This window comes from Apodemus sylvaticus, chromosome 20, assembly GCF_947179515.1.
Source record: "Apodemus sylvaticus chromosome 20, mApoSyl1.1, whole genome shotgun sequence".
NCBI classification, from domain to species: domain Eukaryota; kingdom Metazoa; phylum Chordata; class Mammalia; order Rodentia; family Muridae; genus Apodemus; species Apodemus sylvaticus.
In genome coordinates, this window is record NC_067491.1 from 42,265,081 (window position 1) to 42,291,568 (window position 26,488).

The following is a 26,488-nucleotide window of genomic DNA, read 5'->3' on the forward strand; positions in this document are numbered from 1 at the left end:
GGCTCACAACCATCTGTAATGAGATCTGATGCCTTCTTCTGGTATGTCAGAAGACAGCTACAGTGTACTCATATAAATAAAATAAAATAAAATAAAATAAAATAAAATAAAATAAAATAAAATAAAATAAAATAAAATAAAATAAAGGAAATAGCAAAAGTCATTGCTATTTGTACAGGTAGGAAACAGGATAGAACCCCAAATAGTCTGACCAAAATCTAGGACAAATGCAAGAGGTGGTAAGAAATAGAAAAGTCAGTCGGTACCCAGTCATGAAGTGTCTTCAGTTTATGTTAAATCTGATCTTATTTTGTTCTATGTGAAAGGATATTATTAAGGGGTTTTGAGCAGGAGCATGATAAAGAGTTTTCTTGGTAGGAGCACACAAAATGGAATGGCTGCGGGGAAAGACTGGAGTAAAGGATGTAAGTGGGTGTTTATTTCAGTAAACCAATGAGGCGAAGAAATTTCAGGTTGAAAATCTGAAATGAACTTGGCCCTTCTTGCCATTTCCCCACAAGTTTGGTTAGAGCCTCAGAGATCTGCATTCTAGTGACTAGCTAGCTGGTCACAGTGGCTGTAATTCTAGAGCTGAGGCCGGCTTAGGAGGGTTGTAATAGCTTAGGTAGGCCACAGAGTGAATTCAGTTCCTTAAGAAGCAATAGTTAGCTTCATAGTGTGGCCCTTGGCAGGGAAGAGACAGGCTTTCTTGGTATTCTCTGGGTTTCCAGATGTCTCCTTGTCATATGTCACCAACTCTGCCTGATGATAGCACAATAAAGCAATCAGTGGTCAAGGTTATATTAGTGGTAATTTGCTGATAACTGTAATTTTCTTATGATTATTAGTGGATGTTTGTTGTTTATCTTTGTAACAATACTTAGTGCTCAGATCTTATTTTTTAAAAAGAAACATGACTGTGGATATACACTTAACATATTATCTTCACTGGGTTATACCCAAATCACGTGATTTTATTGTAATAATATTTATTTATTGCAATAGTAGGGATTAAATCCAGAGCCTTACATAGGTCTACCTCAGAGCCATGCCCCTAACCCAACATAAATGACTGTGCTGAACTCAGAGAGGCTTCATTCCCATATTCAAGGATCCTTTTAGGGAAGGGTACAGTTTTTAAACTCCTAACAGTAGAGTTACATTGTATAATCTCAAAAGTCCATGCTAAAGTGCTAGGGGCTGATTATCTGCCAAGAGAATCTATGGTCTAAGATCACATCTATAAATGCTTTAAAAACAAAAATTAGCTGAATTTAAATGACAGTTGATTTTGTTTATGATGTTTCATACATATATATGTATATATTGGTTCTCTTTTTAGTTTCCGGTCATGTGATCCTAACCTCTTCTCACTGTTCCACTCTGGAACAGTGTTACCAACAGCAAAGCTGACTGTAGACAGCTACAAAGCAATGACAGATGCCCTTAATGTCTCTAAGAAAAAGAAGTATAACCAACCCACAGGTAAAAGAACCTCACTCACTGACAACTCTAGCAATTGCCTCTAAATTTTATTTTAATTTTCTATTGAATATATTCTTCATTTACATTTCAAATGTTATACACTTTCCCTGTTTTCCCCCTCCCAGAAAATCCCCAACCCATCCTCCCACCCCTTGCCTCCAAGAAGATGCCTCCCACCCAAACCACTTCCACCTACCCCGCCCCACGATTTCCCCATGCTGGGGTATCTATCAAGCCTTCATAGAACCAAGAACCTCTCCTCGAACTGATGCCTGACACGGTTTTTTTTGATTTGCATTTCCCTGATAATTAAGGATGGTGAACATTTCTTTAGGTGCTTCACAGCCATTCAAATTTCTTCTGTTGAGAATTCTCTGATTAGCTCTGTACCCCATTTTTAATAGGGTTATTTGACTCTTTGGAGTCTAACTTTTTGAATTCTTTATATACATTGGATATTAGTCCTCTATCGGATGTAGGTTTGGTAAAGATCTTTTCCCAACCTGTTGGTTGCTGCTTTGTCCTATTGACCATGTTCTTTGCCTTACAGAAGCTTTGCAGTTTTATGAGGTCCCATTTGTCAATTCTTGTTCTTAGAGCATATGCCATTGATTGGTGTTCAATTCAGGAAATTTTCCCTTGTGCCCATGTGTTCAAGGTTCTTCCCCACTTTCTCCTCTATAAATTTCAGTGTATCTGGTTTTATGTGAAGGTCCTTGATCCACTCGGACTTGAGCTTTGAACATGGAGAATGGGTCAGTTTGAAATTTTTCTGCATGCTGACCTCCAGTTGATCCAGCACCATTTGTTAAAAATGTTCTTTCTTCCACTGGATGTTTTTAGCTCCTTTATCAAATATCAAGTGACCGTACGTGTGTAGATTCATTTCTGGGCCTTCAGTTCCATTCCATTGATCTTCCTGCCTGTCTCTGTACCAATACCGTGTATTTTTTGTCACTATCACTCTGTAGTAGAGCTTGAGGTCAAGGATCGTAATTCCCCCAGGAAATCTTTTGTTGTGGAGAATAGATTTCACTATCCTGGGTTTTTTGTTTTTCCAAATGAATTTGCAGATTGCTCTTTCTAGCTTTATGAAGGATTTGGAATTTTGATGGGGATTGCATTGAATCTGTAGATTGCTTTCCGCAAGATGGCCATTTTTTACTATATTAATTCTATGTATATAATGCCAATTCATGAGCATAGGAGATCTTTCGATCTTCTGAGATCTTCGATTTCTTTCTTCAGAGGCTTGAAGTTCTTGTCATACAGATCTTTCACTTGCTTGGTTAGAGTCACACCAAGGTATGTAATATTATTTGTGACTATTGTGAAGGGTGTCATTTCCCTAATTTCTTTCTCAACTTGTTTATCCTTTGAGTAGAGGAAGGCTATTGACTTGAGTTAATTTTATATCCAGCCACTTTGCTGAAGTTGTTTATAAGCTTTAGGAGTTCTCTGGTGGAAGTTTTAAGTATATGATGATATCATCTGAAAATAGTGATATTTTGACTTCTTCCTTCCAGATTTTGTACCTTTGACCTCCTTTTGTTGTCGATTTCCTCTGGCTAGGACTTCAAGGACTATGTTGAATAGATAGGGAGAGAGTGGGCAGCTTTGTCTGGTCCCCGAAATTAGTGGGATTGCTTCAAGTTTCTCTCCATTCAGTTTGATGTTGTCTACTGGTTTGCTGTATATTGCTTTCACTGTGTTTAGGTGAAGTCCTGATCTCTCCAAGACTTTCATCATAAAGCAATGCTGAATTTTGTCAAAACCTTTTTAATCATCTAATGAAATGACCATGTGGTTTTTTTTTTTCTTTGAGTCTTTTTCTGTAGTGGATTACATTGACGGATTTCTGTATATTGAACCACCTCTGCATCCCTGGGATGAAGCCTACTTGATCGTGGTGAATTACTGTTTTGATGCATTCTTGGATTCAGTTGGCCAGAATTTTATTGAGTATTTTTGCATCAATGTTTATAAAGGAAATTGGTCTGAAATTATCTTTCCTTGTTTGGTCTTTGTTTGGTTTAAGTATAAGTGTTATTATGGCTTCATATAATGAATTGGGTAGTATTTCTTGTGTTTCTATTTTGTGGAATAGTTTGAAGAGTATCAGTATTAGGTCTTCTTTAAAGATCTGATAGAATTCCCCACTACACCCATCTGGTGCTGGACTTTTTTTTGGTTGGGAGTCTATTAACGACTGCTTCTATTTCCTCGGGACTTATGGGACAATTTAGATGGTTTATCTGATCCTGTTTTAACACTGGCACCTGGTATATGTCTATAAAATTGTCCATTTTGTCCAGATTTTCCAATTTTGTTTATATTCTCTTTTAGTAGGATCTGATGATTTTTTTGAATTCCACAGTTTCTGTTGTTATGTCTCACTTTTCATTTCTGATTTTATTAATTTGGGTAGTGCCTCTGTGCTCTCTGGTTAGTTTGGCTAAGGGTTTATCTATGTTGTTGATTTTCTCAAAGAACCAGCTCCTGGTTTTGTTGATTGTTTGTATAGTTCTTTTTGTATCTATTTGGTTGATTTCGGCCCTGAGTTTGATTATTTCTTGCCATATATTCATCTTGGGTGCATTTGCTTCTTTTTGTTCAAGAGATTTCAGATGTGTTGTCAAGCTGCTAGTGTAAGCTCTCTCCATTTTCTTTTTGGAGGCACTTAGAGCTATGAGTTTTCTTCTTAGCACTGCTTTCATTGTATCCCATAAGTTTTGGTATGATTTGTACTCATTTTCATTAAATTCTAAAAAGTCTTTAATTTCTTTCTTTCTTTCTTCCTTGACCAAGCTATCATTGAGTGGAGCATTGTTCAACATCCGTGTGTATGTGTGTTTTCCATTGTTTTGTTTGCACTTAAGATCATCAGCCTTAGACCATGGTGATCTGATAGGAGGCATAGAATTATTTCAGTATTTCTGTATCTGTTGAGGCCTGTTTTGTGACCAGTTATATGGTCAATTTTGGAGAAGGTACCATGAGGTGCTGAGAAGAAGGTTTATTCTTTTGCTTTAGGATGGCATGTTCTATCAATATCTGTTAGATCCATTTGGTCCATAACTTCTGTTAGCTTCACTGTGTCTCTTTTTAGTTTGTGTTTCTGTGATTTGTCCATTGCTGAGAGTGGGGTGTTGAAGTTTCCCACTATTATTGTGTGTGGGGCAATGTGAGCTTTGAGCTTTAGCAAAATTTCTTTTATGAATGTGGGTGCCCTTGCATTTGGAGAATAGATGTTCAGAATTGAGAGTTCATCTTGGTAGATTTTTCCTTTGACCAGTATGAAGTGTCCCTCATCCTTTATTTTTACAACTTTTGGTTGAAAGTCAATTTAATCCAATATAAGAATGGCACTCCAGCTTGTTTCTTGGAACCATTTGCTTGGAAAATTGTTTTCCAACCTTTGACTCTGAGGTAGTGACTGTCTTTGTCACTGAGGTGGGTTTCTTGTATGCAGCAAAATGTTGGGTTCTGTTTACGTATCCAGTCTGTTAGTCTATGTCTTTTTATTGGGGGAGTTGAGTCCATTGGTATTAAGAGATATTAAGGAAAAGTGATTGTTATTTCCTGTTAATTTTGTTGTTAAAGGTGGAATTCTATTTGTGTGGCTATCTTCTTTTGGGTTTGTTGGAAGATTACTTTATTGCTTTTTCTAGGGTGTAGTTTCCCTCCTTATGTTGGTATTTTCCACCCATTATCCTTTGTAGAGCTGGGTTTGTGGAAAGATATTGTGTAAATTTGGTTTTGTTGTGGAATGCCTTGTTTACTCTGTCTATGGTAATTGAGAGTTTTTCTGAGTATAGTAGTCTGGGCTGACATTTATGTTCTCTTAGGGTCTGTATGAGATCTGCCCAGGATCTTCTAGCTTTCATAGTTTCTGGTGAGAAGTCTGGCATAATTCTGATAGGCCTACCTTTATATGTTACTTGATCTTTTTCCCTTACTGCTTTTAATATTCTTTCTTTGTTTATTTAGAGTTTTCATTTGGTATGCTTCTAATAGCATAAGTCCCGAGGAATAGAAGCATTTGGTGTTTTGATTATTATGTGCTGGGAGAACTTTCTGTTGGGTCCAGTCTGTTTGGAGTTCTGTAGGCTTCTTGTATGTTCATGGGCATCTCTTTCTTTAGGTTAGGAAAGTTTTCTTCTATAATTTTGTTGAAGATATTTACTGGCCCTTTAAGTTGGAAATCTTCACTCTTTTCTATACCTATAATCCTTAGGTTTGGTCTTCTCATTATGTCCTGGATTTCCTGGATGTTTTGGGTTACAAGCTTTTTGCATTTGAATTTTCTTTGACTGTTGAGTCAGTGGTCTCTATGGTATCTTCAGCACCTGAGATTCTTTCTTCTATCTCTTGTATTCTGTTGTTGATGCTTGCATCTATGACTCCTGAATTCTTTCCAAGGTCTTCTATCTCCAGAGTTGTCTTCCTTTGTGATTTCTTTATTATTTCTACTTCCATTTTTAGATCCTGGATGGTTTTGTTCCATTCCTTCACTTGATTGTTTGTGTTTTCCTGAAATTATTTAAGGGATTTTGTGTTTCCTCTTTAAGGGCTTCTATCTATTGACGCATGTTCTCCTGTATTTCTTTAAGGGATTTTTGTGTTTCCTCTTTAAGGACCTCTAACTGTTGACATATATTCTCCTGTATTTCTTTAAGGGAGTTATTTATGTCCTTCTTGAAGTTCTCTATCAGCCTCATGAGATGTGATTTTAAATCCCGCTCTTGTTTTTCCGGTGTGTAGGGGTATCCAGGATTTGCTGTTGTGGGAGAAATGGATTCAGATGGTGCCATGTTGTCTTGGTTTCTGTTGGTAATGTTCTTGTGTTTGCCTTTTGCCATCTGGTTATCTCTGGAGTTAGCTGGTGTTGCTGTCTTGGACTGTTGTTTATCTGTCCTGCAAGCATGTGTATCTGTATTCCTGGGATTCCATTCTCTCTGTGCACATAGGCATGTAGGCACTCCTGGGAGACCAGCTCTCCTGTGGTGGTGTTTGTGTATGTAGCTCTGTGGCCCAGGATCAGCTCTGCACTCTCAGGCCTCTCCACAGTCCTGGGAGGTTAGCTATCTCCATGCTGCACCTGGATATGGTGCACTGTGCTCCCAGACCTCTCTGCACTCCAAATGCCCTGAGCGTAGCTGGTTCTCAAATGCCCTGAGTGCAGTTGGTTCTCTAGGAAGTATCAGGAGATGGTGACTACTGTAGCAGAGCTGGCAAGAGTCTGCCCCAGCAGAAAGGACAGGTGGAGGAAGGCTGACTCAAACAACATATCACACACACACACACACACACACACAAAAGCACTGATAGAGAGATATATGTACGTTTAGATATGTGTACCATTTTAAAAAGCCCAGCAATTTAGTTGTGTTAGTATGTTTTGGTAATTGCCCTTCTTAGCTTTAACAATTAAGTATTCCAAGGTCCACCAAAAATATCTTGATTGCTCTGCAAATATATTAGCATCCTCTGACTGTTCTGTAAGGATTGAAGAATCAGCACAAGATATCCCAAGACTAAGTTTTCAGCACAGAAGAGTTTTATTTGCCCCAGAGGGACAAAGGGCAGGAAATAAGAGACAAAGGCAGGAGATAGAGAATGAAGGAGAGAGGGAAGGAAACAAGGGGTGGGTGTGGGGAAAGGACATTTGCCCTGGAGGGACAATAGATTGCTTCTGGGTATGGAGGAGACAGACTTGGCCAGAGACAGACTCAGCCCATAGGAAAATGACAGTTTATAAAGGCAGAAAGGGAAACACTGTGTTAGGATGAGTTTGTTGTGATTAGGCCTGTTAATCAGGTGAGCCTAAGGGGGCTCTTGATAGCTGGACTTCAAGACTGTGATAGATGGCCTTCATTAGGAGAAGGAAGTGATCAAATGTGGATATAGACCTTGGTGACTAACTTTAGGAATATAATCTTAGAGTTTTTAGCAAAGAAGAGGGAATAGGGAGAGGGCAAGGCCCAGCGGAGCCATGTTTGAACATGCCCTGCTAGAACCCCTTCATGTTCAAGCTCGCTCCAGAAGCTTTGCTAGCAGGTGTGATATCTTAATGGAATTCCTTTTTCAAGTAGATTCCACCAATGTACTGATATTGCCAGGCAAAAGTACCGTCAGGATAGCTGATTTTGAACTTGGGACAGTCCACTGTTGTCCGACAGTCTGGAATTTACATCTTCTATGAAAGTGTACTTTGAGGGGAGTGAAATAATATTCTGCTTACAGGACAAGAAGTGCCGTTTTATAGTCTGGTTTCTACAGTCTCTGGGTATTGTAGTCAGATAGGCATAGAGATCCTCACATCGGGTTGCTGTGCTGCATTTTTGCCTGTCAAATTTGGTTGATTTTTTTACCCTTTCCTGTAAAGATGAAAGAATGTGAAATGCTATTTTTAACCAATATGTTTTTCTACCTTGACTACTACCCATTTCACAAATAAAATTTTGTTTCTAGTGTCCTTATGCTGTTAAAAATCCATCGATATAGATTTTTTTATATTGTTATTAAAATATTTATTTTATGTGTATTTTGATTGCTTCTATGTATGTGCAACATGTGTATATCTAATGGCAGTAGAGATCCAAACAGGGAGTTGAGTCCCCTGGGACTGGAATGATAGGTGATTGTGAACTGCCGCGTGGGTGCTGAGAAGCGAGCCCGGGTCACGTGGAAGTGCAGTTGTTCTCTTGTCTACTGAGCCTCCTCTTACACCCTTTTTGCTGACATTTAAGCGCTATGGACTTTCTTGCTGATCAGGATTCTCAGCAGCTGGTTAACAGCCTTGACAGCATTGGTACATAGTAAGGTATTTGACATGACTTTGATTCTTCTAGGTGTAGAGTGGTCCTCATATATCATATTATGACTATCCACATAACTGAAGAAAAATTCCATAGATATAAAATCTGTTTCTTTGCTTGCTTGCTTCCTTCCTTCCTTTTTCTCTCCTTTTCTTCTTTTTTCTTTTTCTTTTTTTTGTAAATTTATTGACATATGAAGCTTGGCCTAAGTTCATCCCACTACGATATTAGAGACAGGGCATTGGATTTGAGACACCTATGAGAGAGGAGCTATGTGGCAGGTGGGACAATTCTGGGCTGATGCCACCTTAGCTGAGCAATGAGTGGCCAGGCTACTGATGAGAGCGTGCAGGCCCTGGGAATGGGTGTTTGGGAAGATTAAATGACAGTGCCTGTAGTACAACCAGTTTAAGCTTATCCTTGACTAGCTTACAAAGAAATGAGACTCAGTCCATGGTTATTTTATTTGGCCTTGACAATTACAGGGGTGGGGGTTACCCCTAATCTACTCTTCAAACTGCTAAACTGGCAACCTCCCTAGCTGTGTACCCCAGATACTTAATGTTTCTCCTGGCCATGTGCTCATAGGTCTTTTTCCCTCATGGTGGATTCTTCCTCTCCTCCCATTCTCCCTCTTTCTCTACCCGGTCTCTCCTCTCTCCTCCAGCCATCTCACTCCCAAATTACCTCCCTCTAATTCCTTCCTCCCTTCAATAGGCCAAAAGTATGTTTTTGTCACCATTTCCCCAACATCTGCTCATTTCTTTCATTCCATTGCTCATTTTTGCCCCTCCCTTTGCCTGGAATGTTCTTCTTCATATTTACCCCCTGGGTCAGCCATGTCTTCTGTCTCTCAACTTCTAAGGGCCTTTTATTTATTGTTACTAGTTTTAATGGAAACCTCTCCTGGTTCACTGTGTCTTTGGTTGACCCATCCCTTCTACAAGTTTATGTAACGTGCTATCATTACACGACATACGTCACCTTTATGGGAATGTAAATGTATATTTTTGATAGTTTTATGCTTTATGTTTTATTTTTGAGTTACATTTTTGATTGTGTTTTGCTTTATTTTTGGAATATAGATATAGAAGATTTATCTGTACTTTTCAGTTCCAAAAGTGAGGATAACGTTCCCAAGATAAAAACACAGACAATTTATGAATCAGAATCTCAATTAGGCATTGGTGTTAATATTAAAGAGAAGGATCGAATGCTGCTTTGGGGCCTGGATCATTTTATGAAAATCTTCTCGTGTTGCAGGAGAGCAATGGTAATGCATTCCTTTTTCTTTGCTCATGCATTAGGCTAGACTCACCCATAAACTTGCATATGTAGGATATGCACACTTAATACATACAGACATCTTCTTGCTAGGTTTTGCCTCAGCCACTTCTCAGGTTTGCCTGATATGATACTAAAGATTTATGTGCTGTCTGGTTGTGGGGTAGAGGACATAAGATCCTTTACTTAGCTGTCATCGTTGCACCCAGAGACTCCTTGGTGACATGGTTGTCATGAAGAACCTGTGATGGTGCATGTGCCTTGACTGCTTTTCTACAATGAATAGGAAATGGGAGTCTTTTGTGATAGTACTAGATGTGTCCCCAATGTTGCTAAGACTCCTATGGTATCACAACCCTCTGAAGATCCTACATTTGTTTCAACTTCCTGATTCTGTCAGTTACTTATGTCCATTTATGCTAATGCTTCTCTTTCTCTCTCCCTCCTTCTCTCTGTCTCTCTCTGTCTCTGTCTCTCTCTCTCTCATGTATGTGTGTGTGTGTGTGTGTGTGTGTGTGTGTGTGTGTGTGTGTGTATGTGTGTGTGTGTTGTGTACATATGGGTGCAAGTGTTTGTCTATGGAGTCCAGGTCAGGACATTGAGTATCCTGCACCATCATTCATGCATTTTTTGTCTGTCCCAGAGTATCTCACTAGACCTTAAACTAGGATGGTAACCTGTAAGCCACAGTGATCCTTCTGTCTCTGCCAACACTGCTCCTGACCCCAGTGCAGTAGTCACAGGTACAGTATATGTATTGCAGTGGCCATGCCTGGCATTTTATGTGGATGCTAGAGATTTAAACATAGGTCCTTGTGGTTATGCAGACGGCATTCCTACCCATGGACCCATTTCTGCAGCCATCTTTCCACTCATGCAGCTAAAATACTAAGTAACAGCTCACCTCAGGATTGGAGTTATTAGACAGAAAGAAATTAGTTTGTTTTTAGTCACAGCAGAAAAGTCATATGCTTAAAACATCTTGAAAGGGGAGAGGACCACTATAATTTAAAGACGAAAGAATGGACACTTGGGTTTTCTCCATTGAATGAACAGGGTAAATTCACAAAAAGACAATTAAACCCCAATCATTTCCTTGACCAAGAGCATCCAATTTTATACCCATTCCTACTAGCTCCAGAGCATCAGAGGAGCCAAGCTTTGCTCTCTGCTGGGAGCTCAGCTCATCTTGCTGCCACTCCCATCTACCTGGGCTCTCAGTCTAGCCCTTTGTCCTTTCTGTTCTTGTTCTGAGTCTCTAGCACTCCCCTCCTCCCAATCTTCACAAAAACTGCTTACTTCAAGGTCCTTGTTCATACCCTTCCTCCTCATGAAGGACTCTCTCCTGATCCTCAGCTAACATGTCCTCTCATTCCTTGCCAGTTCTGACTTACTTCTGCTTTATTATTTTAAATTAATTTTTAAATTATTTCTCTCTCTCTCTCTCTCTCTCTCTCTCTCTCTCTCTCTCTCTCTCTCTCTCTCTCTCTCTCCTTCCCTCTCCCTCTTCCTCTCTGTTTGTGTATGTTGCACACATCTCTCTGTGTCTCTGTGCGTATGTGCGCATGAGGGCAGGTGCCCAAGACAACCAGAGGCATGGGATTCCCTACTGGAGTCACAGGTGGTTGTGAGCCATCTGAGATGGGTGCTAGTAATGAGATCCAGGTCCTCCTGAAGAGCACTGTGTGTCCTAACCTGCTGCATCATTTCTCCAGCTCTTGCTTCTTTTAAAATAAAATGTATTTTCCGCTGAAAACCCATTTTTGTGTACCTTTCTGCTCTTGGTCTTCTTTTGGAAAGTTAAGCAGCAGGAAGGCAGAATGCTCTTGCTCATTGCTGTATCCCCAGCACCTGGGATTCTGGCTATGAATATGATGTAAATCTTTTTCACTCAGTGGGTTGAGAACTATGGGAAAATTAGCCTAGACATCAATTCCTTATTGCTCGAGTACTAGAATATGTAGGCTTCTTAGGATTGGTGAATCAGACCAGCTAATGATGTAAATATCATGTCACAGTGGTAAGCCTGTGAATGGTACATGACAAATGTTTTTAGTAGTTTTTTTTAATCATTGACATATGTGTTTGAAGATTAAAAAAAATAATAAAGTTTTCTAGACCGCAATAACTTCTGGACCTTTGTGGTACTGAATGTGATGTTTGTCCTAGGTTCTTGCTTACCGCGGTGGCTATTGGACTCTACTGCAGAACTGTTGCAGGGTCTTCTGGAACTTTTTCCGGGAGCTGCAAATACTACTGAAGCAGACTGTGGATAGTTGCAAAACTTTTCCTATTAGCCAGGACAACTTTCTCTGTATCTGTGTGTTACCGTTCTACCTGGGCGCAGAACTACTTATTGACATGTTGATAAAGCTGCAGAACACCAATTCTATCAAGGTAAGGGCATCTGGGTAATTATTTTTATTGTATCCAATTAAAAAATGTCTTTTATCATGAAACTTGGGCTAAGTAGACATTGATACTTTTTTTTGTGTCCCCATTTGGTTTGTCTGTTTTTCATTTGCTTCTCATTATAAATTTGTTCACAGCGCATAACTTGAATTAATGTTAATTAAAAAATCTTAGTCTGAAAATCCAGTTTGTTATATATAACATTTCTTCATAAGAAAATATTCTGCATATTAAGAAGCATACCACACAGAGACTGAGGCAGCATGAACATTTAGGTGGGGTACTAAAGCTGAAGGGAGAAGTAGATACAAGCCCCTATCCCCAACCCAGAAGCCATCTCCACTTGATAACCACTTGCACATAAAAATTTAGTTTCCTCTAAGGGAGTCTCAATGGGAAAACAAACTATTGTAAGGGGTAGGCTGCACACCCAGCAGTAGATGGTCAACAGAAAACAAATTCATCACCATCTTTTGCGGTTTCTTGTCTCATAAGGTCATGTCAGGGTTTTTCCTTTAGTTTTTATTATATCTTATTATTCTACATTTTAATACATATATATATTTTATATGTATTTAATACATACATATTATATGTATTATACATAATAATACATACATATCTCTACTTTTTTTTACACTACAGGTCCTTGGAGCATATACTATGGCCTGCAGTTTAGCATTTTTATGGGATTTCTGAGTGTGCAAACCAGTGGGTCTCTTTTTTTTTTTTGTGCCTTCTCTTGGGCTCTTTTCCTTCTGTTTGTTTGTTTTTGTCCAATTCCATTGTGTTCATTTCATCTCATCTTATTATATCTTACTGTACTGTTGTCCTTTAGAAACCTGTTTGTTTTTAAATGAGAGACAGAAAGAGGGTAGATTTGGATGGGAGGGGAGGCAAGGAGAGGGGAAACTGTAATCAGAATATGTTATGTGAGAAAAGTATTTTCAATAAAAGAAAAGAAAAGGAAATTATCCACTAACAATTCAGGTGCTTTATAGCATTACTAATGATGGGGGAAAAGAAAATAAAGATGTGGGAAGAGCTGTGTCATTGAGAACGACAAACGCGAAAGGTGGATGAGCTACATTGACGACATCATGGCTTTGAAATGGGAAAGGAAAGTAAAACTGAGTTTGCAACACTTCGGGGCTTAGTAAAGCGTTAGTCTGTAGGACTACATCAAACTCAAAAGGATCTAAACAGCAAATAAAATGACCAGCAGAATGAAGAGATAACTTAGGGCCATAAAGAATGGAGCTCAGGGAATAAAGGACCTGTCACACAAGTGTGAAGACTGGAGTTTGAAGCAGGCGTCCTATAATCCTCTTGCATAAAACGTGGAAAACGGAATCTCTAGTGCAATCCGGATGGCTGGGCCAGCTGAAATGACAAGCGCGGACTCAGTATATAAGGCAGACAGAGACTGAGGAGAGTGCTCAACCTTTGCATATACATGCGCACACACACCACACTCACATGCTCTCTCATACATGTGAACATACACATACATGTTATATCATTCTTAAGAGACAGAGAGAAAACTGTTTAGAGAAAACATCTGTCAACTACAGACATGATAAAGAATCAATATTAAAGTACATTTGGAACTCAGCTAAACAGCAAAAGAAGAAATCTCAATGTACTGATCAAAAATAAGAACTAGAGCTAAATAGACATCTCTTAAAATAAGATGTTCACATGCTGGCAAAATAGCTCAGTGCATAAAGGTTTTGTCACGTGTAAACCTGGTGACCTGAATTTAATCCCTAAAAGTCATGCAAAGGGGGAAGGAGAGAACTGATTCCACAAAATGGTCCTCTGACCCCCACATGCATGCCACAGCACACACATCTGCCTCCCACACATCATGCCTACACAGACATATTCATTAATAAATACATACCTAAACAAATGGAAAAAGGCATACGAATATTCCAAAGGTAATTAAAAAGTCCTCAGCATCATCGATCAGCAGAGAGGCACAAGTCAGAATTACACCAAGCTCTCCCAGTTGGGCTGATAGTTACATAAAAATTATACAAGATGACAGGTCCTAATGATGGTGTGAAGGGGTGGGGCACTTACTGTTGATGAAATCATTATGGAAACAGGACAGCGGTTCCTCAGCAATTAACCCCAGTTTGGTCTTGAAGAAATATTTCTGTCAATGGTCCACCTGCACAACCATATTTCCTGGAGCACTGTTCACGACAGCCAAGACACAAAGGCGATAGAATCCACCCATTGTCTGTCAACCAGAGCACAGTTTCTCCATGGAAAACTCTCCTATGCTAGAGGTGAAGTTGAAGAGGACCCAAGGAAATGAAGAGAGGTTGTCGCCTGTTCACGATCAGGAAGTCATGCTTATCCTCAGCTTGATCTCTTGGTCCATGGACATCCAAAGGCACTTTTCCAAAATGTTGACGGTTCTGAAATTTATAGGCAAATGCAAATGAGAGGGAATCTTCTTGGCTCCAGCCCCCAGGACTGTAGAAGGTCTTTAGAGCAGAGTGACCTTTCAGGACCCACCACCCAGTTTAAGGCTTATTAAAGCCGTAATACCTGGGAAACTATGGTATTGACCCAAAGAAGGCAGCATGTGAATGGTACAGATGGAGAATCTGAAGGCAGACCATGTACACATTTTTTAAAAAAATGACAAGGGAGGCAATGCAGTTCAAAGGTCCCCAGAGGAAGTGGCAACAGCTAGCATGTAGAATATGCTTCAAGTCCATTTTTCAATAAAGAGGATCAGGGCCCCATGGGGTTATTCTACCTCTATTAACTATGGGGGAGGGCTGGAGAGATGGCTCAGCGGTTAAGAGCACCGACTGTTCTTCTGAAGGTCCTGAGTTCAAATCCCAGCAACCACATGGTGGCTCACAACCATTTGTAACAAGATCTGATGCCCTCTTCTGGAGTGTCTGAAAACAGCTACAGTGTACTTACATATAATAAATAAATAAATCTTTAAAAAAAAAACTATGGGGCAAGCTTTTTAAATGCAAGTATTCCGGTAGTAAATGAAGAAAGGCTGTTGGAAATACACTATCAAATTCGTCAGTCCTTAGTGAATGGATTAAGCACAGGAAGAGTGGCTTGGAGTATGACAGTCAGAAAAAAAATCCCAAAGTAATCAGCTCAAGCAGTCAGACTTCCTAGCTGACACAAATGTAGTTGACAGAGGAACATTTCAAAGAATGCCTTGGGAATGCAACCAATAGATTCAAGCCCCCGGGAACTCTACAGGAAGCTACATGTTTTTTTCAAAAACAAAATGAAATTTTCAAAAGGGAGATGAAATCATAGATTAAAAAGGATGTGAGATATAACCAAACTTCAGTACTTGGGTTTTGGGTAAATCTCATTTCAAGAAGTGAGAGCATTGTCAGTGTGGGTATTGGAAGAACTATTTTAAAGGATTTTGATATGTGTGTGTGTGTTGGCGTTCTATGTGTGCATGCATGTGTGCACATGTGAGTGATATGCATACATGTATGTGTGTTTGCAGGTGTGCAAGCACCATAGCGTGCATGTGGAGGTCAGAGGACAGACTTCCTCGCATGCTGATCCTTGATCCCTGCTTTGGTTGAACCAAAGTCTCCTTGTTGTTTTGAGCTGGGCTGTGTATGCCAGGCTAACTGGTCCTCTAGCTCCTGTGCCCACCCCCTTTTTCCCTGGGAGCACCAATGCTACTGTCCCTGGTGTTGATACACCATCTGAGGATTTAGACTCATGACCTCCCTCTTGGGTGATGCACACTTTTGCCTACTGCACCATCTGCTCAGCCCTTATTTTTGTCTGTTCTAAAAGCAGGATTACAATATCACTGTTATGTTTTCATAAAATGAATGCTTCACTCTTTAGAGGCTATATTGCATTATTTATAGATCTATTAATGCCATTTTAGGGATGCAATTAAAAAATAATAAAATGAGTATACCCTAAAACTTGAAAACTATGGAAGCCTGTAGAAGGTTCAGGGACTCAGGGGCTCTTATTATTGTCTCTACTGTTTTGAGTGCTTTAAGTTGTCCTCAATTAAACATTTTAAAGAACTTCACGTGGCACATACTAAATCTTTAAAGTTTCGGACTGTGACCACACCCAAACCCATACTCTTAAGTGCCATTTCAGTCCTGATGTGTCAGCCCTGCATGCTTCTTGGTATTATCTGATCAGATGCTCCCCCTGCCCTTGCCTGTCAGGTTGGTGTCCATCGAGAGAGGTGGGAAGCTAAATAAGACACTTTGAGGTAGAATCCCAGCGTTGTTGGTAGTAAACTCTGTTTTGGAAAGTGATGATGTCACTGCCGTGGACTTCCTTACCCTCATCCTAGAAATGACTCTGATGCCTGTAGTGCATCACGGGAAGCCAGAAAGGACTGAGTGGGACAGGTTGACCAGAGGCAGCCAAGTGCTGAGGCCTCCCCTTGGAGATCTGAGAGGAAGGAGCTGAAGCTAGCCCCTTACACACACATGTGACACTGCAGCCCCAGTCAGTGGATTGGGAACTGGGCTCACAACTCAGGACGGGGTTTCCTTTGAGCATGCTCCACGTGCTGGCCTGACACTGTGTAAGGAGTAACCCTCCAGGGCAGTGGACCCTCCCAGCTCCAGCACCTCCGCATCTCTGACCCTCCACAGCCACATGGCAAGCATCACCTTGTTGGAAGGAGTGACTCTGGCTCAGCCCCCACCTCCATTAACGCCTTCAGTCTCTTAATGAGGCACCAGGACAGTAGGAGCAGAGCCCAGTTGGCTTTTTGAGCTACAGCCTGGCCCTTAGATAGACCTTATGTACTTTGATTTGCTGCAGAAAATTTCAGAGGAATACGCATATGCATCAGGTCTCGTGGGAAATAAGCACAGTTGTAGTTAAAATAGTAACTTTTTAATCTGGACAAAAATCTGGCCTCTCTATAAAATTCTCCTGGGCTGCCTAGTTTTTATGTCAACTTGACAGAAAAACTATAGTCGTTTAAAAGGAGGGAACCTCAGTTGAGAAAATCCCTCCATAAGATCGGGTTTCCATCATGCCCGTAAGGCATTCTCTTAATTATTGATTGATGGAAGAGGGCTTTTCCTATTGTGGGTGGCACCATACATGGGTTGATGGTCCTGGGTTCTATAAAGCAGGCTGATCGAGTTGAATGGTGCAAGCCAGTAAGTAGCACCCCTCCCTGGCCTCTGATTCAGCTCCTGCCTCCAGGTTCCTGCTCTGTTGTTTGAGTTCCTGTCCCTACTTCCTCTAATGATGAACAGTGATGTGGGTCTCTGATCACATGAATGTAACCCTAATTAGACAGAACTTAGTGCCAGGATAGTGGTGTATTGCTGTGACAGACCTGCCCATGTTGGAGAGGATTTCGGGAAGACTTTGGAACTTTGGTATAGAAGAAGCAGTGTTACAGAGTGTTCAAAGCTTGGTGAGCGGTTCTGTGGAAGGTTAGAAGGTAAGAATATCGAGAGAAATGCAAAAGATGGAGGCCTGGCTTGTGAAGTCCCAGAGAAAGTTTGAGAGTCACTTAAAGAGTTCAGTTGGTGCCATTGCATATTTTGAGTGAGGAGCCGGCGGTTCTCGTTAGCTGGGGCTGAAGACTTGGCTGTGATTAACAAGACACCAGAATAGCTAAAATGAAACCATTTCTTTACTGGGACAATTGATGCTGGTCAGCTGGAGCTGAGAAATTGGCAGTGATTAAGAAGAGAGCAGCATCAGCAGGGTGAAATCTGAGAAGTGTTTTCTCAGAGTCAGCACACAGAAGCAGTGTTCCAGAGGCCAAGGTTGTACTTCCTGCTGGAAGCTAAACTTAGCAATAGATGAGTGAGCATCTCCTAGGATTGTAGACTACTGGCGAAGGTGGAAGGTACATTAGCAGTTGAAGGCTCAGGATTAAAGGGGTCATGCAGAGAAGTTGAGGCTTGGTATCTTGAAGAGAGTCTAGGAGAAGCTGTTGGTGAAAGTGCCATCCTCTTGTGACAAGAGTCCCCAGCTGTTTGGAGATACCAGCATCATGGGATGACCACTATGGGGAGATAGCCTAGGCTGAGAAGATAAGTTTCATGTGCTTTTAATTGCTGCCCAAGTCCTTTGGAGGAGCCCAGAAGGTTGTGGGTAAATCCCAGATACTGGACTTCAAGTTATTTATAGAGTTGGAGTTTGGCTTTGCGTTGTTGTTCAGATTGTGACTGTGTCCTTGTTTTTCTTTCTGAAGTAAAAAAATAAAAAAGCATTTAATTAATTTATTTTTTTATTTTATAGGAGCCCATGCCTTTATAATTTCTATTTTAAAAAAAATGTTTAGATTTTAAGAGACTGAATGTTTAAAATGCTTGTAAGACTTGTAGGGCTTTTTAAAATTGGAAAGTATTTTAAACTTAGATATTGAGATTAATATGTTATCTTGGGGATAAATAAGAAAAAAAAGGTTGTGGCTTAATAGTGATGTGTTTGTGTGTCAAGTTGACAAGGAGTCAGTTGTGCTGGCTAGTTTTATGTCACCTGACACAAGCTAAAGTCATCTGAGAAGAAGGAACCTCAGTTGAGAAAATGCTTTCATAGGGTAAGCCATAGGACATTTTCTTAGTGATGGATGGAAGAGGGCCAAGTCCGTGGTGGGTGGAGCCAACCCTGGGCTGGTGGTTCTGGGTTCTCTAAGAAAGCAGGCTGAGCAAGCCATGGAGAGAAAGCCAGGAAGCAGCACAGTCCATGACCTCTGCATTGGCTGCTGCCTCCAGGTTCCTGCCATGTTTGAGTTCCTGTCCCGACTTCCTTCATGATGAACAGTGATGGGGAAATGTAAGGCAAATAAACCCTTTCCTCCCCAACTTGCTATTGGCTGGTTTTGGTGTTTCATCACAGCAATAGTAACCCTATCTAAGATACCTCCGCAACATTGATTTTTATATTAAGGAATTGGTAAATGGGCCAAACATACCAGGAACGATTATCTGTTGTACAAACGACATGATTTTCCTAAAAGCTTTATCATGTTGGCTTAATGTCCTTACTTAAGTCAGCAATGAATACATACTAAGAGCAGACCTCAGTCCCTGCTGCCTAATTCATACCGACTGTCATTTATCTTTGTTAAAATGAGAAATAGCTAAAACCAAACAAAATAAACAATTCAGTGGCACCATCATGTCCCATGTCACCAGCAGCCCACATGCATCTGCTGGCTGTAGTCAATTACAGCGAGCAGAAATCCAGCACATTTCCCTCACCACAGACTCATCACGTCACACGGCGCCATCTCCCATTACAAAGCTGTGAGTCACCCAAACGTTAATTTTCCCTTCTTGTGTTCCATTATCACACTGAGCGGGAAAATGTGTAGCGAGACCTGAAATTTGGATACTGTATCTCCGTGTGCTTCTTGCAGCCGTTCGAAGAGAAAGGCGAGTTCAGCACTCCTAGCTGTTACGGGAACATCAAATCTGATAATGGAGGTTCCAGCCTGATTTTTGAACATCCTTTGGATGATGTCAACGTGGTAGATTTGAGATGGATCCACGACTTTGTGTTGAAGTCTTTGGAGGTTTTATACCAAGTAGAGAAGTGGGAGACGCTGGTGTCTGTTGCCATTCAGTTCAACATCATTTCACAGTATGTCCGGCCCACAAAGGCAACGGAAAGTCATAGACTTCTTTAGGGGATGGTCTTTTAGCTCAAGTTAACTTTTCAATGTATTCTCTACCCCGGCCCAGTGAGAGGTACACAGAGCAAGTGACACCGCTGTTGGTTTATGCTCAGCGCCAACTGGTCCAGAGGATCAAACAGCTGGATGGCCCCGATCTCTCCCGACAGGCTTGTGCCAGATACCAGGCTGAAAATGGAGAGAAGGTAAGCTGGGCTGATTCTCACTCAGCCATGGCTGCCAGTTGTCACACAGGGAAGGGAAGGATTTAGGAGCCAGTTAAGTGTTATTTTCACTGGGGCATCCTCCACTCAGATCCACAGACGTTACTGTCAGCCTGCCCTCGGTCAGCGCTTTCCAGGTATCACAAATCCTAAAGTGTAGGCCTTCTGCACAAAAAAATGTTTGTCCAAGTCAGGGCTCACACACTCCTGAGAAACAACAGGAATAGTTTCTATATACCACAATGATCTTCAGAGGACCTGTTTTCTGTTTGAGTTAATTTTAAAATAATGAAAAAGTAACTTTTAAGACATAGAAAAAATTAATCACAGTATTTTGTTTGTTCTTGTAACCCAATGTCTGGAATATATTCCCTAAGAACAGACATTTTTTTCTTGTTTTTCTCTCTGATGCTACATCATCCTCTCAGTGTGTAACAGTGCATGACACACTGGTGTTCAATAAAGATTTGCTTAAAGAACCCAGAGAGAGGATGGGTCATCCAAGTGCACTTATTAAACTGTAGGAAGGAGTTTGCATCTTATCAGACTGTTTCCCTCTCATTATGGAAATGCCCATAAGGGACAGTGAAGACTGGAATAAAAGCTATCTTGAGTATCTTGAGCGATTGGTTTTGGTTAGACCAAAGGATGGGAGTTGAGACCTGGTGGGAACAGGGTCTTGGGCTCTTTAAGGGAATTTCTTTTCTTCTAAACATTTTTCTGTTTTCACATGTTTTCTAATTTGAGGACTCAAACATCTGTTCAAGAGATTGTCACAATACTGTAGAAACAATTAGCTTTGAAATCTTCATCAAGGAAGTTAAAATTGCATTAATTATGAGTAGGCTGTAACCAAACCTGCCTTTGGAAGAAAAGCCTGTATTTGAGACGTGCTTCAACTCACATAATGGAATATGTATTTAGATCCATGAACTTAGAGAATATCAGGAGATCATATTGTGATTGCTGCACTTAACCTCCAATGTTCTCCCAGCTGTGCTATGGACAAGAGAAATAGGAAAATTACGTAGCCCTGTTTTCCCCAAAGTCCTCAGGACTGAATTCTCTACCAAATTTTACTTGTAGTACTGTTTCATGTCTGGACAGAGGCTGAGACACACATTCCAAGGAAGCCAGACTTTGAACTGCACATGCCCAAACGGTCTGTGCTTGTCTTTTTAAGATCACCTGTCGAAACTTCATCGGGAAGCAGCTCAAGATTGATCATTCCACACCCAAGAACCTGGCTGAGATAGAAGGCAGCTCTGACCCCCTGAAGTCACTCATCACTTCAGGTCAGACCCAGTTCTACCATGTCGCTGTCTTCTTTACGGTTCACTCTCATGGTCTGTATGTCAGCTCTCCCACCATGGCGAGTAAAATCTATTTCTCAGGTTTACTTGAAAATAAACCATTTGATAGTTATCATTTTATGTTGCTGCGAATTTCCTACATGGATTATTGAACACTTCTGGATGTTGAAAATTCTTTTTTCATAAGCTGAAGGGAAAGGAAAGGAAAAGGAGAAATGGTGAGAAAAGTCGACTGGACATTTTTCTGCTCTTCTTGGGAGTGTGTGTGTGTGTGTATGTGTGTGTGTGTGTGTGTGTGCAACTTCCATATCCTTCTTCATTTTACAAGGGTCCCATTGACTATGCCGTGGTAAGTTGTTGGCTTTATTATCTTATAATCAGCAAGCTGGAAAAGGCTTTGTGATACTTTGATTTACTTGCTCTGATGGTTTGAATGAAAATGGTCCATATAGCTTCAACTGTTTGAATGCTTGGCCAATAGGGAGTAGCACTGTTAGGAGATGTGACCATGTAGGAGTAATTGTGGTCTCGTTGGGAGAGTTGCGTCACTGGGGCTGGGGTGGTTTGTGGGAGCTTTGAGGTTTCAGAAGCCTAAGACAGGCCCAGTGTCACTCTCTCTTCCTGCTGCCTGGTGATCCAGATGGAGAACTCTCTTCTACTCTCCAGCATCATGTCTGCCTATGTGCAGCCATACTTCCTGCCACGGTGACAACAGACTTAGCCTCTGAACTGTAAGCCAACCTCAGTGAAATGATTTCCTTTTTAAGAGGTGTTTGCTGTGGTCGTGGTGTCTCTTCACTGCAATAAAACCCTAACTAAAACATGTGCTTTCACATGATGAAACTTCCAGAATGTTTTCACCAGTGCAATTTGTAGAACGGAGGCAACAGAATAAGTTGAAAACAGAGGGGCTGAAGAGATGGCTCATCAGTCAAGGGAACTTGCTGTGGTTCCAGAGGCTGTGAGTTCCGTTCCCAGCACCTGCACTGTGTCACTCATAACTGCCTGTGACTCCAGTTCGGGGCAGTTCGACACTCTCTTCTGTCTCTGGCCTCTGGAGGTATCTGCACACATGTGGCATGCACTTATGTAGACATATATGCATGTATGCAGATAAAAATAAAATAAATCTAAGCCCAAACATATCTAATTGTATTGTCACAATTACACAAATAGTTCTTTGAAGAAAACCAGGAGAATAAAAATAAAATCTACACTGTATTTTGCTTCTCAATTGTGCTGTAGAAATTTTTAATCCCAATTCAGGGTTTCTACCCCATCTTTGGTCAGTTTCTGAATACAAGACATCTAACTTTTATTATTTACAATAAGGCTTAAAGAGCACAAGAACTGAGCATGTATCTACCCTCTGTGCTATTAGAATCTACTTTCCTATTGATAACCCTGAGTTATTACTTAGTATGTTTCATCTGGGCTGCTTTTAACTCCAATTGGTCAGCCCTCAGGGCCATGTTTTCATGACTCACTGAACCATGGTGACTTTCTCTTCCTCTTCATCTCTTTTCTCTCTTGTGATTCTCCTCCCCTCACACTCCATCCTCAATCCCAGGAACCCTAATTCCAGCCCAGCTATTGGCTGTTAGCATCTTTATTTACCCAATCAGAAATAGCTTGGGGACAAAGTCACAAATGGTCACTTGGGTTTGCGTGAGGACTGTCTCATGAGGCCTCCCTTGTGCTGACATTCTTATCTTTGGGGCAACTAGGTCTTGGGGACCTGTACTTAGCATTACAACACACATCAAAAGTCTAAACCTCAATGAAATGTCTATGTTTCTGGGACAGGAATCTTTCCTTTTGGATGTTACAATTCCTTCACTTATTATTTATCTACTAATTTTCTGTATGTGCCAATGTATCATTGGTCATTCAGCTGTTTGTCCAGTTGGTCCTCCAGCCATCCAGTCACTCAGCAAACTCTTCCTGAGCATCTGTTAAGTTATAAATGCTGTCATAAGGTACCGAGAATTCTAAGATGAAAGAGATTGCGGATTCCTCGGAGAGGAATTCATGGTCTGTTGAGGGAGATCAATAAGGTGGGATTGTAATTGGTAATATCATTACTATCTCTGCTGCTGTAAACTGCAAATATCTGGCATTCACCACTAAAGACTGCAGAAAAGCAAAATGTCAATGAGGTCAGCAGGAAGTAGGCAGTAAAGCCCTCCAGGGAGCGGGATGAAGGGATCTTCGCCTTTTCTGTAGAACAGAGGGAGCCAGGCAAGGGGATGTGAGGGGGAAAGGGTCAAAAGTCTCCTCAAAGAATCTTCTGCAGCAATGTAGAAATATATTCAAAGGAGTCCACTTGGGAGCCAGAGAGCTGCTGCTCCTGGCTTGGATATGAACGGCGGCCGCAGCTGAGCAGTTTAGAGTAGAGGAAACAGACAGGAAAGAAAGTGAGAGGAAGGCCACAGGACTTCATTCTCTCCTGACTTGGCATGAAGGGCAGATGAGGATTGTGGAAGTTTGCATTGTCATGGACCCTGCAGCAGGTATCCTGGGAGGCTTATAATATCTTTACCCAGACAGGAAACCAACCCGAGGAAGCACAGGTCAGAGGCAAGGGGTGCTATTGCATCTCCAGTTTGGTTTGGATACTCGAGGAGAGGCAGAGGGTGGATGGCTGGTGGATACCCAAGGAGAGACATGCATAGGGTAGATGGCTGATGAATACCAAAAGAGAGGTATTGAACAGATGGCTGGCAAATACCTGAGGAGAGACATTGGGTAGGTGGTTGGATGTATAAATGTGGCATTCTGAGTGAGGTGGTTTGGAACACTGTTAAGTCATGTGTATATTGGTGGTGGTTGAAGTCGGGGAGCATTCTGGTGAGTATAGACCCAAGGATATCCCATTTAGCAATGGGATTGTCAGCAACGTCAGTCAAAAAGCATAGTGTGGCTGGATCTCTAATGGTGACAGATGATCCCCTCCATCTCATGAACTTACAGTGAGAAAGGTCTACTTATTGCCTCTGTGTCTGTGTTCAGTAAGATTGAATACTGAACTGCTGACATCATGGTGGAATAAGCATCTTGACACAGCTTCTGTGCCAGTGTGGTGGTTTGAATATGCTTGGCCCAGGGATTGGCACTATTAGGAGGTGTGGCCTTGTTGGAGGAGGTGTGGCCTTGTTGGAGGAGGTGTGGCCTTGTTGGAGGAGGTGTGGCCTTGTTGGAGGAAGTGTGTCACTGTGGGGGTGGGCTTTAAAACAAGATGAGGAACTCTCAGCTCTTCCAGTACCATGTCTGCCTGGATGCTGCCATGTTCCTGCCTTGATGATAATGGACTGAACTTCTGAACCTGTAAGCAAACCCCAATTAGATATTGTCCTTTATAAGAGTTGCCTTGGTCATGGTGCCTCTTTACAGCAATAAAACCCTAAGACATCTAGGAAACAGGACTCCAGAGCTGCAGTCTGGGAAGTTTGTCTGATAGGTGCGGAGTGAGCACAGTTTTGACTGACTACATGTGCATGTACCATATGCTTTGGGCTAAGGGCACTGCTTAGGCTCACTAATTAATTTATTTTTATTTTTTAAAGATTTGTTTCTTTTATGTGTATAATTTTGCCTATATGGATATATGTGCACCTTGTGTATTCCTGGTGCACATGGAGACAAGAAGAAGGTATCTTCTGGAATTGGTGTTGAAGATGGTTGTGAGCCAACTTGTGGGTGCTGGGAATTTAACCCAGATCCTCTGCAAGAACACATGTTCATAACTGCTGAGCCATTTCTCCAGTCCCTAGCTTCATTTATTTACTTAATTACCCTATCCCCCCAACCCCCTGAAAAAGAGGTATACAGCTGGTATATAGATTTTTGCATAGATGCTTTTTGAATATCTTATTCAGGTATTGCGTACAGTACTTTTATTGTTTCCATTCTTCAGGCTAGAAGGAGATATGGTAAATGATACAGGAGCTCTTAAAGCTACAATTAGAAAGTGACCCACCAGTCTGCTGACATCACATTGCTCAAAGTGGCATGGCCATAACTGACTTCAAAGGGAGCATTTCTGATTCTCTGTGAGGTTAGGGTCAGAGTACTTGGGTTCAGTGACTGTTGTGGATGAAAGCCATGGAAGGACATGCTGTGGATGAGTCATGAACACAGTCTGGAAGGTGGAAACAGAATATCTGAGAAGAGGGCACACAAGGTGTGTGTGTGTGTGTGTATGTCTCTGTGTGTGTGTGTATGTCTGTGTGTGTGTGTGTGTGTATGTCTGTGTGTGTGTGTGTGTGAGAGAGAGAGAGAGAGAGAGAGACAGACAGACAGACAGACAGAGACAGAGAGACAGAGACAGAGAGAAACTGAGACAGAGGCAGAAGGAAAGGGAGGGGGAAGGGGAAGGAGAGTACAAGGGGGAGGGGAGAGAGTGTGCTTTAAGGAAGAGGAAGCATCAATAGTCAAACAGTCGGGTTACAAGATTAGCACGGTCTGTGTCTTTCATTTGGCAGTCTGGGGTCATTGTTACTGGCTGCTTTTCTTTGCTGTCATAGCTTTGCCTTGTTCTGGTTGGTTGTTTCCAGCATCCCATACCAGGTGTCTTCCTGGAAACCGCCATTCCCTTCAAGTCCCACATCTCATTTCTTAAAGGAGGCTTGCCCTGACAGTGCCACCTAAAACTACTCCTCTCAGTTCCTTTACCCAGCAAATGTCTCATGGAGTACATCTCACCATCAGTCAGAGCTCATGCTTTAGGATTTGTTTTGCATTTACTGGTTGCTGGGCCCCATTATTAAATGCAAGTGGTCATTGACACAACAGGATTCAGTATCTGTTTGTTGAAGGGATGACCTTGTGACTGTGGAAATGATGAGGACAGTGGGAATCTTTGTGTTGTGTTGTGTGTGTGTGTGGGTAGCAGTGCTGAGTTGTATCTGCAGGGATTCAGTCTGCAGTAATCATCCTTCAGAAAGCGTGGGGCTGAGGGCAGGGCTTGCTCATGCCTTGAAAATGTTTTACCAAGTTTTATATATGACTTTATATTGGGAGAAGTGTGTTTACGTATTGAACAGAATGAACCATCAAAGGACAAGGGCCTTGCAACAGAAGAGAGTGGCTTTTGTTGGAGCAAGGACCCTGAGGCAGAGACTGGGGCGCAGACTGGACCATGGGGTGCTCCTTCTGCTAAGGTGGAAAGGAAGGGTGAAAAAATAGGCTCGATGCAGGGAGGTTTATAAGGCTGGAAGGTGAAGGCATTCTTAATTGGGTAGGAGGGATTCTCTCAGGGATTCTGCTTTAGAGCACAGCCTAGGGCAGGTCGCTAAGATCGGA

At 41.4% G+C, this 26,488-nt stretch overlaps 1 protein-coding gene across 3 annotated transcripts in view; it reads left to right on the plus strand.

Moving 5' to 3' along the window:
• Cfap54 (cilia and flagella associated protein 54) overlaps window positions 1-26,488 on the plus strand; it is a 301,539-nt gene that overhangs the window by 111,924 nt on the left and 163,127 nt on the right. For all 3 annotated transcript variants that reach the window (XM_052165291.1, XM_052165292.1, XM_052165294.1), the window contains exons 34-39: window positions 1,343-1,485; window positions 9,392-9,579; window positions 11,760-11,987; window positions 19,393-19,616; window positions 19,718-19,853; window positions 21,055-21,166. In XM_052165291.1, coding sequence (XP_052021251.1) covers window positions 1,343-1,485; window positions 9,392-9,579; window positions 11,760-11,987; window positions 19,393-19,616; window positions 19,718-19,853; window positions 21,055-21,166 — 1,031 coding nt within the window. The remainder of the gene's footprint in view (window positions 1-1,342; window positions 1,486-9,391; window positions 9,580-11,759; window positions 11,988-19,392; window positions 19,617-19,717; window positions 19,854-21,054; window positions 21,167-26,488) is intronic.